Source organism: Schistocerca serialis, chromosome 2 (assembly GCF_023864345.2).
Source record: "Schistocerca serialis cubense isolate TAMUIC-IGC-003099 chromosome 2, iqSchSeri2.2, whole genome shotgun sequence".
Classification (NCBI taxonomy): Eukaryota; Metazoa; Arthropoda; class Insecta; order Orthoptera; family Acrididae; genus Schistocerca; species Schistocerca serialis.
This window is the reverse complement of record NC_064639.1, coordinates 1,048,125,387-1,048,137,691: the sequence shown is the minus strand read 5'-3', so window position 1 is coordinate 1,048,137,691 and position 12,305 is coordinate 1,048,125,387. Positions and strand designations below refer to the sequence as shown.

The 12,305-nt window shown below is 48.1% G+C and overlaps 1 protein-coding gene across 4 annotated transcripts in view; it reads left to right on the top strand.

The window, feature by feature from the left end:
• The window catches only part of LOC126458488 (regulator of chromosome condensation), a 107,625-nt gene that overhangs the window by 8,894 nt on the left and 86,426 nt on the right, over positions 1-12,305 (top strand). For all 4 annotated transcript variants that reach the window (XM_050095580.1, XM_050095581.1, XM_050095582.1 and 1 more), the window contains exon 2: positions 657-791. In XM_050095580.1, coding sequence (XP_049951537.1) covers positions 701-791 — 91 coding nt within the window. In that variant the 5' untranslated portion in view covers positions 657-700. The remainder of the gene's footprint in view (positions 1-656; positions 792-12,305) is intronic.

The window sequence follows — 12,305 nt, the reverse complement described above, 5'->3', positions numbered from 1 at the left end:
ATATTCACACAAAGTAGAATGAAATTCTGAAATACTGTTCCTTCCATCTTCTAGTTCTATGGAGAATTATTACTAAGAGATTTCTTCAAAAATGACTGAGATTTGTTTACACTGTTTCTTCATTGTTTCTCTTCTGTAGAGAATTATCACTAAGAGATACCTTCAATGATGACTTAGGTGGTGTTTCTAATCTTGCAGCATTCTTAGTTTGTTGAGCGATGAGTTTTAGCCATGACCAGGGAGTGGTTTCTGTCACAGTTTTGCACTATGATGTGTGCATAAAACACATCTGATGGAAAGTGTAGCATAAACTGTTGCTAATGCCCTAGTAAGTTGGTTTTTATACATTTTGTATGCAGATCAGTTTTGAAATAGGTATTAGCAGCACAGAGTGCATGTAAAGCACAATTATTCAAGACACTGTCCATTGTCATTCATGTTTTCGATACTGTCTAGCTCCGTATAGTTTGACATGTTTGTGGTATTGCAGATCCTTGAGTAGAAGTCGTCAAATATTAAAAATGATCCACTGTGTTTGAGAAATGACACTTCTGCTTGTTTATAGTAGAGTTGAATCTTGAAATTCAAAACAATATTAAAAGTTTGTTAGTCACTGAAACAAATTAATTGATTTGCTTTTGTTCTTAATTTTACAGGTGGTTTTATTTTTCACTCTTACATTAAAACGGAGGGGACCAACATGCCTGTCAGAAAAACTGCAACAAAACGGAAAAGCACAGCCAGGATTATTACTCCTGGCCTTCCCACTAAAACTTCAAGGAAGTCACGCTGTAAGTAGCGAAACTTATTTCCAGTTTTTATCTTTTCTTTCTACCCCCCCCCCCCCCCCCCCCCAATCTCTCCCCTTTGAAACAGCTCTCTATTAAGGAGCAGCGTAAAATGAACATTTTTCTTTTGAAGTTAAAGTGTGATGTTGTAAAGAGAAGTTTATTTTAAAATCTGTTCTTCTTCCTGTGATATGATTATGTTTAAATATACATAGTTGCCTTTATTGTATGGAAAATAAATGTAAAGTTGTTGTTTTGTTGGTTTTGTTCGCATATAAAAAATGCATATTTTAAAAATCTGGTTTCTACACAGCACCTAATCTTATTTACTCCACCTGAAATCTAAGTCTTTAGAGTTAGTCTAGAAACTATTTTCTATAACATAATCAAAATACCATGAGTATTGATGAAAAGTTCTCAAATTTGTAGCTTTTTAAATGGGACAAAGAAACCAAGAGTAGAAAGGTTGGTCAAGGATCCACAGTGTCAGATATTAAAAAAAAAGAAAAGAAAAAAAAAGAAAAAAATCTGTTTGGAATTATATTGCAAGGGTCTGGTTGAAAAGTTTTGTTTACTGAAGATAAAATTTTAAAGCAGTTTTCCCTGAGATCATGTGGATAAGTCCATGCATCCAGTTTTGGATCCCTCTCAAACATTTAACTCCAGTCACTCATTGCCAGAGCCAGCCAGTTGTATAGAACTGAAAATTCCCTCGGATGTGGATGTAGATATCTTTATATACTACATAGTATTCGTGCATCAAACCCTGGAAATACCCACCTACATGATCCCCAAAATGCACAAACCCGACAATCCCGGATGCCCCATTGCAGCTGGTTATTGTGCCCCCACTGAAAGAATTTCGGCCTTCATTGACCAACCTCTCCAATAAATTGCCCATAATTTAGCTTCCCACAGCAAAGACATCTGTCACTTCCTTCACCAACTCTTCACCATCCCCCCTCTTTTACCTCCTGGTTCCCTACTTTTCATAGTTGATGCCACCTCCCTATACACCAACATCCCTCATGCCCATGGTCTTACTGCTGTTGAACACTTCTATTCTCAACATCCGTCAGACTCCAAACCCAATACCTTGTTCCTCATACATCTTACTCTCTTTATCCTAACACACAACTGCTTCTCATTTGAAGGGAAGGTATATAAACAAATTTGCGACACAGCCATGGGCACTCGCATGGCATCCTGCTATGCCAAGCTTTTTATAGGCCATCTAGAAGAGACCTTCCTAGCCTCCCATAACACCAAAACCCTAGTCTGGTTCAGGTTCATTGATGATATCATCATGACCTGGACTCACAGCCAAGGTACCCTGTCTTCATTCCTTCATAACCTCAACATCTTCTCTTCTATCTCCTTCAAATGGTCCTCCTCAACCCAGCGTGCCACCCTCCCAGATGTTGACCAGCCTCCCAGATGTTGACCAGCCTCCCAGATGTTGACCAGCCTCCCAGATGTTGACCAGCCTCCCAGATGTTGACCAGCCTCCTCTGATGGCTCTATCTGCACCTCTGCCCACATTAAACCCACCAACAGTAGCTGCATTTTGACAGCTATCACCCCTTTCACACCAAAAAATCCCTCCCATACAGCCTGGCCACCCAAGGACAGTGTATCTGCAGTGACAAGAATTCCCTTGCTTAGTATGCTGAGGGTCTCACCAACACCTTCACAGACAGGCACTATCCCCTGAACCTAGTCCGCAAACAGATTCCCGTGCCATTTCCCCTCACACCCCCAATTCTCCCACCATCCCCTAGAACCAACCACAAAGGAGTGTCCCCATCTTCACCCAGTACCACCTCAGACTGGAACAACTGAACCACATCCTTCACTAGGGCTTTGATTACCTATCATCATGCCCTGCAATGAGGAACATCCTACCCAAGATACCTCCCACCCCTCCTAAAATGGCGTTCTGTCAGCCACCCAACCTCCACATCATCCTAGTCCATCCCTATGCCAATTTCAACCTCCCCCTGCGGGTTCGGGAGTAAGAATAGGCCCGCGGTATTCCTGCCTGTCGTAAGAGGCGACTAAAAGGAGTCTCAAACGTTTCGGCCTTATGTGATGGTCCCCTCTCGGGTTTGACCTCCATCTATCTAAATTATTCCGAAGAGCGAGCCAATTGGGGAAGGGCACCTTACATGGTGCACTGTATCCTTCGTGCAATTAGACCTATAGCCGTCTTTCTCGTCGTTGCAATGGTGTCCCGCTCGTTTTCGATCTCTTGAGCGATTACCACGTTACACACTGCAGTGTTTCTTTTAACTGTGACGACGACCTTGGCCATTTTTGCACCTAAGATCCAGCACGGTAGCCAGTCCGTTGTGGTGGGGTCGCCATGTACCCTCTTGGTTGTAGCCCCCTGACAACACAGGGATCGCTCTACTGATGCCTGCGCCGTTCACTCCCCACGTATGCCAAGGAGTAGATGCCCATCTCCCTGGGGCATCAGGACTCCCGGCAATGGCCATCCTGCCAGGTGGCCTTTGCTGTGGCTGGGTGGCGCCCGTGGGGAGGGCCCTTGGTCGGAGTAGGTGGCATCAGGGCGGATGACCTGCAATGAAGCGTGGTACATCATCTGTCGCTGGCGGCCAGCCGCCAGCAGTCTCTAAGCGTTCTCGGGCTCAATTTAATGCTGACAAGTACAATCCGAAAACGTTCCCCTCTCTGGCCACGCCGTGGGAGGAACGTAAATCTCAGGATGGCAGTAGCACTTATTCGCCCCGATTCTTAGTTTGTACGAGAGCTGATGGGGAGTCTTTTCTCTCAACAAAGCCTCAGTTCTTCGTCGAGCATTTAGAGGACAAGTTTGGGGAGGTGGAGGGCTTGTCAAAAATGCGCTCTGGATCGGTCCTGATCCAAACGGCATCCTCTGCCCAGTCACGACGGTTACTTGCTTGTGATAAGTTGGGGGATGTTGCTGTTACGATCACACCGCATAAGAGTTTAAATATGGTCCAGGGAGTTATTTACCATAAGGACCTTCTTTTGCAGTCTGATGACGAGCTGCGCGCCAACTTAGAGCGCAGAGGTGTACATTTCGTCCGGCGCGTTCATCGGGGTCCGAAGGAAAATCAGATAGCTACCGGTGCCTTCATCTTGGCCTTCGAGGGTGATACGTTACCGGAAAAGGTCAAGGTGATGGTCTACCGATGTGACGTCAGGCCCTATATTCCTCCCCCGATGCGGTGCTTCAAGTGCTGGAAGTTTGGCCATATGTCTTCCCGCTGCACTTCCAGCCTCACATGTCGAGATTGCGGACGCCCGTCTCATCCCGATACTCCATGTGCCCCGCCTCCCATCTGTGTCAACTGCGGGGAGCACCATTCACCTTGCTCGCCAGACTGCCGAATCTTCCAGAAAGAACGCAAAATCATGGAATATAAGACCCTGGACCGACTGACTTATACTGAAGCCAAGCGGAAATACGACCGATTACATCCCGTGCGAATGACGTCATCCTACGCCGCCGCTACGACACCTGTGCCCGCCCCATCAGTTTCACGACTTCCAGCCAGCTCGATAACCAGTAAGACTCCTCCTGCCCCCTTGCCAGTGGGGGGCTCTACCCACCGGGTTGCTCCTGCGCCACCTACCTCAGGGGCAACACCATCCCCCCCATCAGGGACGTCCGTCCCTGCTTCTAAGCCGGAGAAGTGTCCAACTTCTTCGGCTTCTCACGCTCGCAAGGGGTCCCTCGGGTCCCTCCCTTCCCAGGTTTCCACCAGTGGGAAGGCTGACGACCGCCAGTGGCGTAAGTGCCCGCAATCAGCTGGTCGACGGGCTTCACGATCCTCCTCAGTCCCGGAGACTGAATCGGTGAAGCCCTCCCAGCCAGTTAAACCCAAGGAGCAGCGTGAGAAATCAAAGAAGAAGAGCTCTAAGCCCAAGGAACTCGCGGTGGCAGCCACCCCACCGCCACCTTACAGCTCTGCGTCTGAGGACGAGGTGGAGATCCTGGCGTCCGCTGAGGACCTAGAACTCGCCGGTCCCTCAGACGCCATGGATAACACTAGCACGGGTGCTCAATCGGAGGCAGCAGGTGACCCAGCGGCGTAATCTGCCTTCCCCGTCCTGTCACGCCTTTCTCAGCCATGGACAATACCATCCTCCAGTGGAACTGCAGCGGTTTCTTCCACCATTTAGCTGAGCTCCGCCAACTTCTCAGCCTTCGCCCTTTCTTCTGCATTGCTCTCCAGGAAACTTGGTTTCCGGCGATGCGAACCCCCGCCCTCCGTGGCTATCGGGGTTATTACAAGAACCGAGCAGCTTATGAAAGGGTGTCTGGTGGCGTCTGCATTTATGTCCTTCACACTCAGCACAGCGAATCTGTCCCTCTCCAGACGCCTTTAGAGGCTGTCGCTGTACGCGTGTGGACGCCACAGGCTGTTACCGTCTGCAGTCTTTACATTCCACCGGATGGTGATGTCTCGCAGCATGTCCTGGCTGCACTGGTCGCCCAATTGCCGCCACCTTTCTTGCTATTGGGCGACTTCAACGCTCATAACCCTCTGTGGGGTGGGTCAGTGGCAACAGGTCGAGGCGCCATCATTGAGCATTTATTGTCGCAGCTCGATCTCTCGCTGTTAAATGATGGTGCCTTCACACACTTCAGTGTGGCGCATGGCACCTACTCCGCCATTGACCTTTCAATCTGTAGCCATAGCCTCTTACCGTCTGTCCAATGGAGTGTGCATGACGACCTGTGTGGTAGTGACCATTTTCCGATCTTTTTGTCACTACCACAGCGCCACTCTTCTGGGCGCCCTAGCAGATGGGCTATGAATAAGGCTGACTGGGACTTGTTCTCCTCCACTGCCGCTTTTGAGCCTCTCTCTACCGATGACATTGATGCGGTGGTTCAATCGGTCACCACCGGCATCGTTACTGCCGCCGAATCTGCCATTCCCCATTCCTGTGGGTCCCCTCGGCGGAAGGCTGTGCCTTGGTGGTCGCCTGAGATCGCTGAAGCGATTAAAGATCGCCGGCGGGCGCTCCAGCGTCACAAGCGACACCCCTCCCTCGACCACCTTATCGCCTTCAAACGGCTGCGTGCGCGGGCCCGCCTCCTTATCCGCCAAGGCAAGAAGGAGTGCTGGGAGCGGTATGTGTCCACCATTGGCCTCCATGTTACTCCCTCGCAGGTCTGGGCCAAGATTCGACGCGTCTACGGCTATCGGCCACCTGCCAGCGTCCCTGCGCTCTCACTGAATGGAGCAGTTTGTACTGACTCCGACGTCATTGCCAATCGCTTAGCAGAGCATTTTGGTATGAGTTCCGCTTCTGCGAATTACCCCCAGGCCTTCCGCTCCATTAAAGAGCGGATGGAACGTCGGAGCCTTTCGTTTCGCACCAACCACCCAGAATCTTACAATGCTCCATTTAGTGAGTGGGAATTTCGCAGTGCCCTCGCTGCTTGCCCTGATACCGCTCCTGGGCCAGATGGCATCCACTGTCAGATGCTGAAACACCTTTCAGTGGACTGCCAGCGGCGCCTTCTCGATCTTTACAACCGTCTTTGGGTCGAGGGGGAGTTTCCGTCGCAGTGGCGGGAAGGCATTGTCATCCCCGTTTTGAAGCCTGGAAAGAACCCTCTGGAGGTGGACAGCTACCGTCCCATTAGCCTCACCAACGTTCTTTGCAAGTTGCTTGAACGGATGGTGAGCCGGCGCTTGCATTGGGTACTGGAGTCTCGGGGCCTTCTGGCTCCATCTCAGGGTGGGTTCCGTAAAGGCCGCTCCGCCGCCGACAATCTGGTGAGCCTGGAGTCGGCCATCCGTACTGCCTTTTCCCGCCGTCAGCACCTGGTCGCTGTCTTTTTCGACATGCGGAAGGCGTACGATACGACATGGCGTCATCACATTCTTTCTACGCTTCATGGATGGGGTCTTCGGGGTCCTCTGCCGATTTTTATCCGCAATTTTCTGTCGTGTCGTACCTTCCGCGTGCAAGTCGCGGCCTCGTATAGTTCCTCCCACGCCCAGGAGAACGGTGTGCCACAGGGCTCTGTTTTAAGTGTCTGTCTGTTTTTAATAGCCATTAACGGGCTTGCTGCGGCCGTGGGACATTCTGTCTCCGCTTCCCTGTATGCTGACGACTTCTGCCTTTATTACAGCTCTACTGGCATTGCAGCTGTTGAACGTCAGCTACAGGGCGCTATCCGTAAGGCGCAGTCTTGGGCTGTAGCGCATGGGTTTCAGTTTTCGGCAGCCAAGACCTGCGTTATGCATTTCTGCCGGCGCCGAACAGTCCATCCTGAGCCGCGGCTTTATCTTGCCGACGAACTCCTTGCTGTGGTGGAGACCCACAGGTTTTTGGGTGTGGTTTTCGATGCCCGGTTGACTTGGCTGCCTCATATCCGGCAGCTTAAACAGACGTGTTGGCGGCATCTAAACGCTCTGAGATGCTTGAGCAACACCCGCTGGGGCGCCGACCGCTCTACACTGTTGCGGCTCTACCAGGCGTTAATCCAGTCCCGTCTGGATTATGGGAGCCTGGCTTATGGCTCAGCATCCCCATCTGCGTTACGGGTGCTGGACCCGATTCTCCACAGCGGGATACGCCTTGCCACTGGTGCTTTCCGCACCAGCCCTGTGGACAGCGTACTAGTGGAGGCGGGTGTACCTCCACTGCGGTTCCGACGCCAACGTTTGCTGGCCGCTTATGCTGCCCATGTACTAAGCTCGCCCGGGCATCCAAACTATCGCCTCCTGTTCCCGTGGTCGGTCGTCCGTATGCCAGAACGTCGGCCGCGGTCTGGTTGTACAATAGCGGTCCGCGTCAAAGAGCTTCTCTCTGGGCTCCAGGGTTTCACTGTTCCACCTCCTTTCCGGGCTACTTTGCATACACCCCCATGGTGTGTTCGTCGCCCTAGCCTTCGGCTCGACTTGGCACAGGGCCCTAAGGACTCAGTCCCTCCTGAGGCCTTCCGCCGCCGCTTTTATTCCATCCTGGCCACGTATCAGGGCTCTGGTGTTGTTTACACTGACGGTTCGATGGTTGCTGGTCGTGTCGGATATGCGCTCACTCTAGGGGACCATTCCGAACAACGTTCCTTGCCGGATGGCTGCAGCGTTTACACTGCTGAACTGGTCGCCATCCTTCGTGCCCTAGAGTATATCCGCTCCTGCTCAGGTGAGTCCTTCGTTATCTGTAGCGATTCCCTGAGCGGTTTACGAGCTCTCGACCAGTGTTTCCCTCGTTCTCGTCTGGTGATGGCTATCCACGAGTCTCTGCATACTCTCGCCTGTTGCGGCCGCTCTGTGGTCTTTGTGTGGACCCCCGGTCATGTCGGTATCCCGGGTAACGAACATGTTGACCGCCTGGCGAAAGAGGCCACCAGCAAGCCATCTCTGGACGTTGGCCTCCCAGAGACTGATTTGCGGGCAGTCTTCCGCCGCAAAATCTTGGCGCTATGGGACGCTGAATGGCGGGAACTGGCAATGCGCAATAAACTCCGTGCTGTCAAGGAGACGACGGCTGTGTGGCGGTCATCCCTGCGAGCCACTCGCAGGGACTCAGTAGTTCTTTGCCGGCTCCGCATTGGCCACTCCCAGCTGACACACAGTTATCTACTGCGCCGGGAGGACCCTCCTCTATGTCGCTGTGGGGCAGCTTTGACAGTGGCCCACATTTTGCTGGCCTGCCCCCTTTTAGCTGTGGTCAGGCAGACATTTGCGCTGCCTGCTACGCTCCCTGCCCTTTTAACAGACGACTCCACTATGGCTGACTCAGTTTTACGTTTTATTCGGGCAGGGGGATTTTATCATTTACTCTGAGTGTTTCTGTTTTCTTTTAATGATTTGTGTTGATTCTGGCCTTTGGCCTATGGTTTTACACTGATTTTTTAATGTGTTTCTCAGTGGTTGGCCTTTCCTTTTTATGTCTATGGTCGGCCAACCACCGTCACACTCTGTGCGGTTTTAGTTTGTTTTGTCTTGTCTTTGTCTCAGTATCTCTTGTTCTGTATCGTCTGTGATCTCTTCTGTTCCTTGTTTTTATTCTCTGTGGGTGTTCTTTGTCTTTGGAAAAAGGGACCGATGACCATGGCAGTCTGGTCCCTTTAGTCCCCCAAACCAACCAACCAACCAACCAATTTCAACCCCTCGACACAAAGATCATATACCAGTGGAAGACCCAGATTAGAGACCTGCCCAATCCACACAACCAGCACTTCCCATTCCAGTTACAGGTTTATTTTACTCTATCAGGAGCAGGGCCACTTGTGAAAGCAGCCATGTCATTTACCAGGTCTGCTGCAATCATTGCACAGCTTTTTATATTGGTATGACTACCAACCAGCTGTCCATTAGGATGAATGGCCTCCGCCAACTGTACCCAAGAGCAAAGTAGACCACCCTGTGGTACAACGTGCAGATGAGCATAACAGACTTGATTTCAGTGTCTCCTTCACTACCCAAGCTATCTGGATCTCCACCACCAGCTTTTTTGAACTGTGATTATGAGAGTCAGCCTTACAACACATTCTCCGCTCCTGTAATTATAGTGGCCTCAACCTACAGTAACATACTGTCTGCACACCCTCCACCCAACAGTTTCCACCCCTCCCCCCCCCCACTCTGTTCTATCATCTCCTCCCCATTCTCATCTCCACCCTGTTTATTTGCAGCCCTCTGCCAACACATTTGCCCATCTTTCCCTACTCCTCTCCTTTTTTTTCCCCCGCTTCCCTGCCCCACAACTTCTTGACGCTGTGCCTGTTGGTGGTCTACTGCCTGCACACTCCATCAGACAGCATTCTTCTCTCTCCCCACTTGTACTATACTATTCCTTCCTCTTCCCCACCCCTCCATATTGCTGCTTTCATCCCATGTGATAGTTGTATTCTGGCACAAGATGCTGGAGTTTGTGTGTGTGTGTGTGTGTGTGTGTGTGTGTGTGTGTGTGTGTGTGTGTGTTTGTTTGTTTGTTTTACTGATGAAGTCTGTGGCCGAAAGCTTTATGCAAGTGTCTTTTAATTGTTCCTGTCAGCAACTTGATGTGTCTTCTTTACAGTAAGTAGCAATCTGTCTTTTCCTACATTGTTAGTATTTGTGTATGTAATTTTTGAAAGAGTTATATCGTGTCCCCGCCCCTTGCATTTGTTGTAGTAAATGTGCAATGTATAAACGTCATACATATTAAAATGTACATCAGAGATCTGTTTTTACATCAGAGATCTGTTCTCTTTTCAAAAATTACATTGTAGTTTTAGTGGTAGTGAAAAATGTGTCCTATACGGAGTGAAGAGACCTTAGGCTAAGCTGTAGATTAGTCTGTCACAATAACAATGATTCTGAGGGGAACCACTATCACACTGGAGCCCTTGTTTGCTGTTTTTAGCAGTATGATCAGTTTCATATAAATTAACGCTAGTGTTGACTTCGGTAGACATGCACTTTCAGGATGTGGTGAAATTGGCAGTACTGCTGTTCTAGCAGTGTTACAGGTCAGCGCTATTTTTCGGTAATGAAACTTGTAGTGATAGCTGCCTCAGCCATGTAGCCTAAAGTCAAGGTTAAGTTGGAAGGTTTAGTTGCAGGCAGAAACAATCAAAAAACTGCAAAACATTTAAGCTTTCCAATAAAATTCTTCTTTGGAAATACACACACACACACACACACACACACACACACACACACACACACACAAGCACACTCATTCACACTGCCACAGCTTGCACACACATGGCCACTCTCTCTGGTTGTTACATTTTGGAAAGCTCAAATGGTTAGCAGCCTATTCATTGTACCTGTGTACAGCTCTGTGACTCCTCTGTGATGATTAGCAATCTACTCTTCTCATATTAATCATCATCATTGACTCAACAGCCCCTTGTGAGCCTTGGCCTTACGTGGAAGATGATTTCATTCGTCTATGTTTAGCGCTGAAGTCCTCAGATTCTGAATGCCAAGTTTCCTTATGTCCTCTCTGACACCTTCCCCCCACCTCCCTCCTCATTCCTTGTGGCACTCACTGAATATTTTCTTAATCATTCTGTTGTTTGCTCTCAGTATATGTTCTGTCCAGTCCAGCCTGTTAATATTAATGTAGCTTACAATGTCTGATTCCATTATGTAGCCTGTATAATTTGTATTTGAATCTCCTCCTCCAGATACCATTTTCTTTCACTAGACCAAGAATTTCTCTGAGGCTCTTTCTTTCAAGTATGTCATGTTGCTTTTAATCAAATTTTGTTTATATCCATATCTTGAAACCTTCTGTTAGCACTGGCCCCTCTAAAACTTTATAGTTATAATTTCCATAAAAGCACCATGAGACAAAGTTGGCATTGGATGCACTTAAAACACTCTGAAATATCTTGACCACAATTTTATGATTCCAATAAGCAGTTTACGCCTGCTGTCATAGATAAATATTGACCAGATAAGATGTATTAAGTTCAACGAGTTTTTACTTACTCTTAATAATGATATTAAGAATTTGCCTTTGAGAATGACCTAACGTCGAAATGTGTGAAGTGTATTGGAGCAATAAAATTGTGGTAAAGACATTTCAAAGCATTTGAGTGAAATTTATACATCATAACTTTAGTTTTACTGAACAGCAGTTAGATTTCAGATGTTTCTTGGGCCCATATTAGCACTTGTTAGCAGACAATATATTTTACTGGCTTTAAGACCTGGCTTTGTTCTTACAGTCTACTTCTGATTCAAGGCAAGTGAAACTACACATGAAGCCAAACTTGTGTAAACCAATTTCTGTGGATGGAGGCTCATTAAGATAATCTTTTTTAATTACAGGCATATACTTAGATTTCCATTCATTAACATATAGCTTAATCTTTCTAGTGGCCCTTTCAAGACAAACCTTCTTCTTGCAGTAGCATCAGTATCATCTGCATGTGCCGGTACTTGAAATGATTTGTATGGAATAGTCCCCATTATATTGATGCCCACATTTTTTATAATCTTTTCCAAGTCTGTGTTAAATAGGACAGACAATATCTCCCTGCATTACTTCAGTTTTTGTTGTAACAGCACTTGATAGCATAGTCTGTGTTTTAACTTGAGTGCAGGTGTTTTTCGTACTAGCGTAAGGCTCTCAATTTAATAGATATCTGTAACTCTTCCATTGCTATATACAGTTCCCTTCTGTCAGTACTGATGCAGGTTGATCCGAAGTCTATGAAGAGGTGGTGTATCAATCCTAATTTCTTACATTTTTCTACTATTTGCTCCATCGTGAAGATCTGATCATCAGTAGATCTTCCTTGACGAAATCCACATTGATAGTCACTGACAGAATTTTCAGTACAGTGTGCAAGCCTATTAAAGAGAATATTGGAGAATACTTTATATGCTGTAGGTAATAGGCAAGTTCTCTCATAGTTAAAGCACACCATGATGTCACCTTATTTGTGTACTGGACATAAGATACCTGTGCTCCAGTCATCAAGGATACCTCCATCTGTCCAAGTTGTAATTACAAGCTTTTGGAACTGCTTGCTAAGTTCCTTTTCTGTATTTT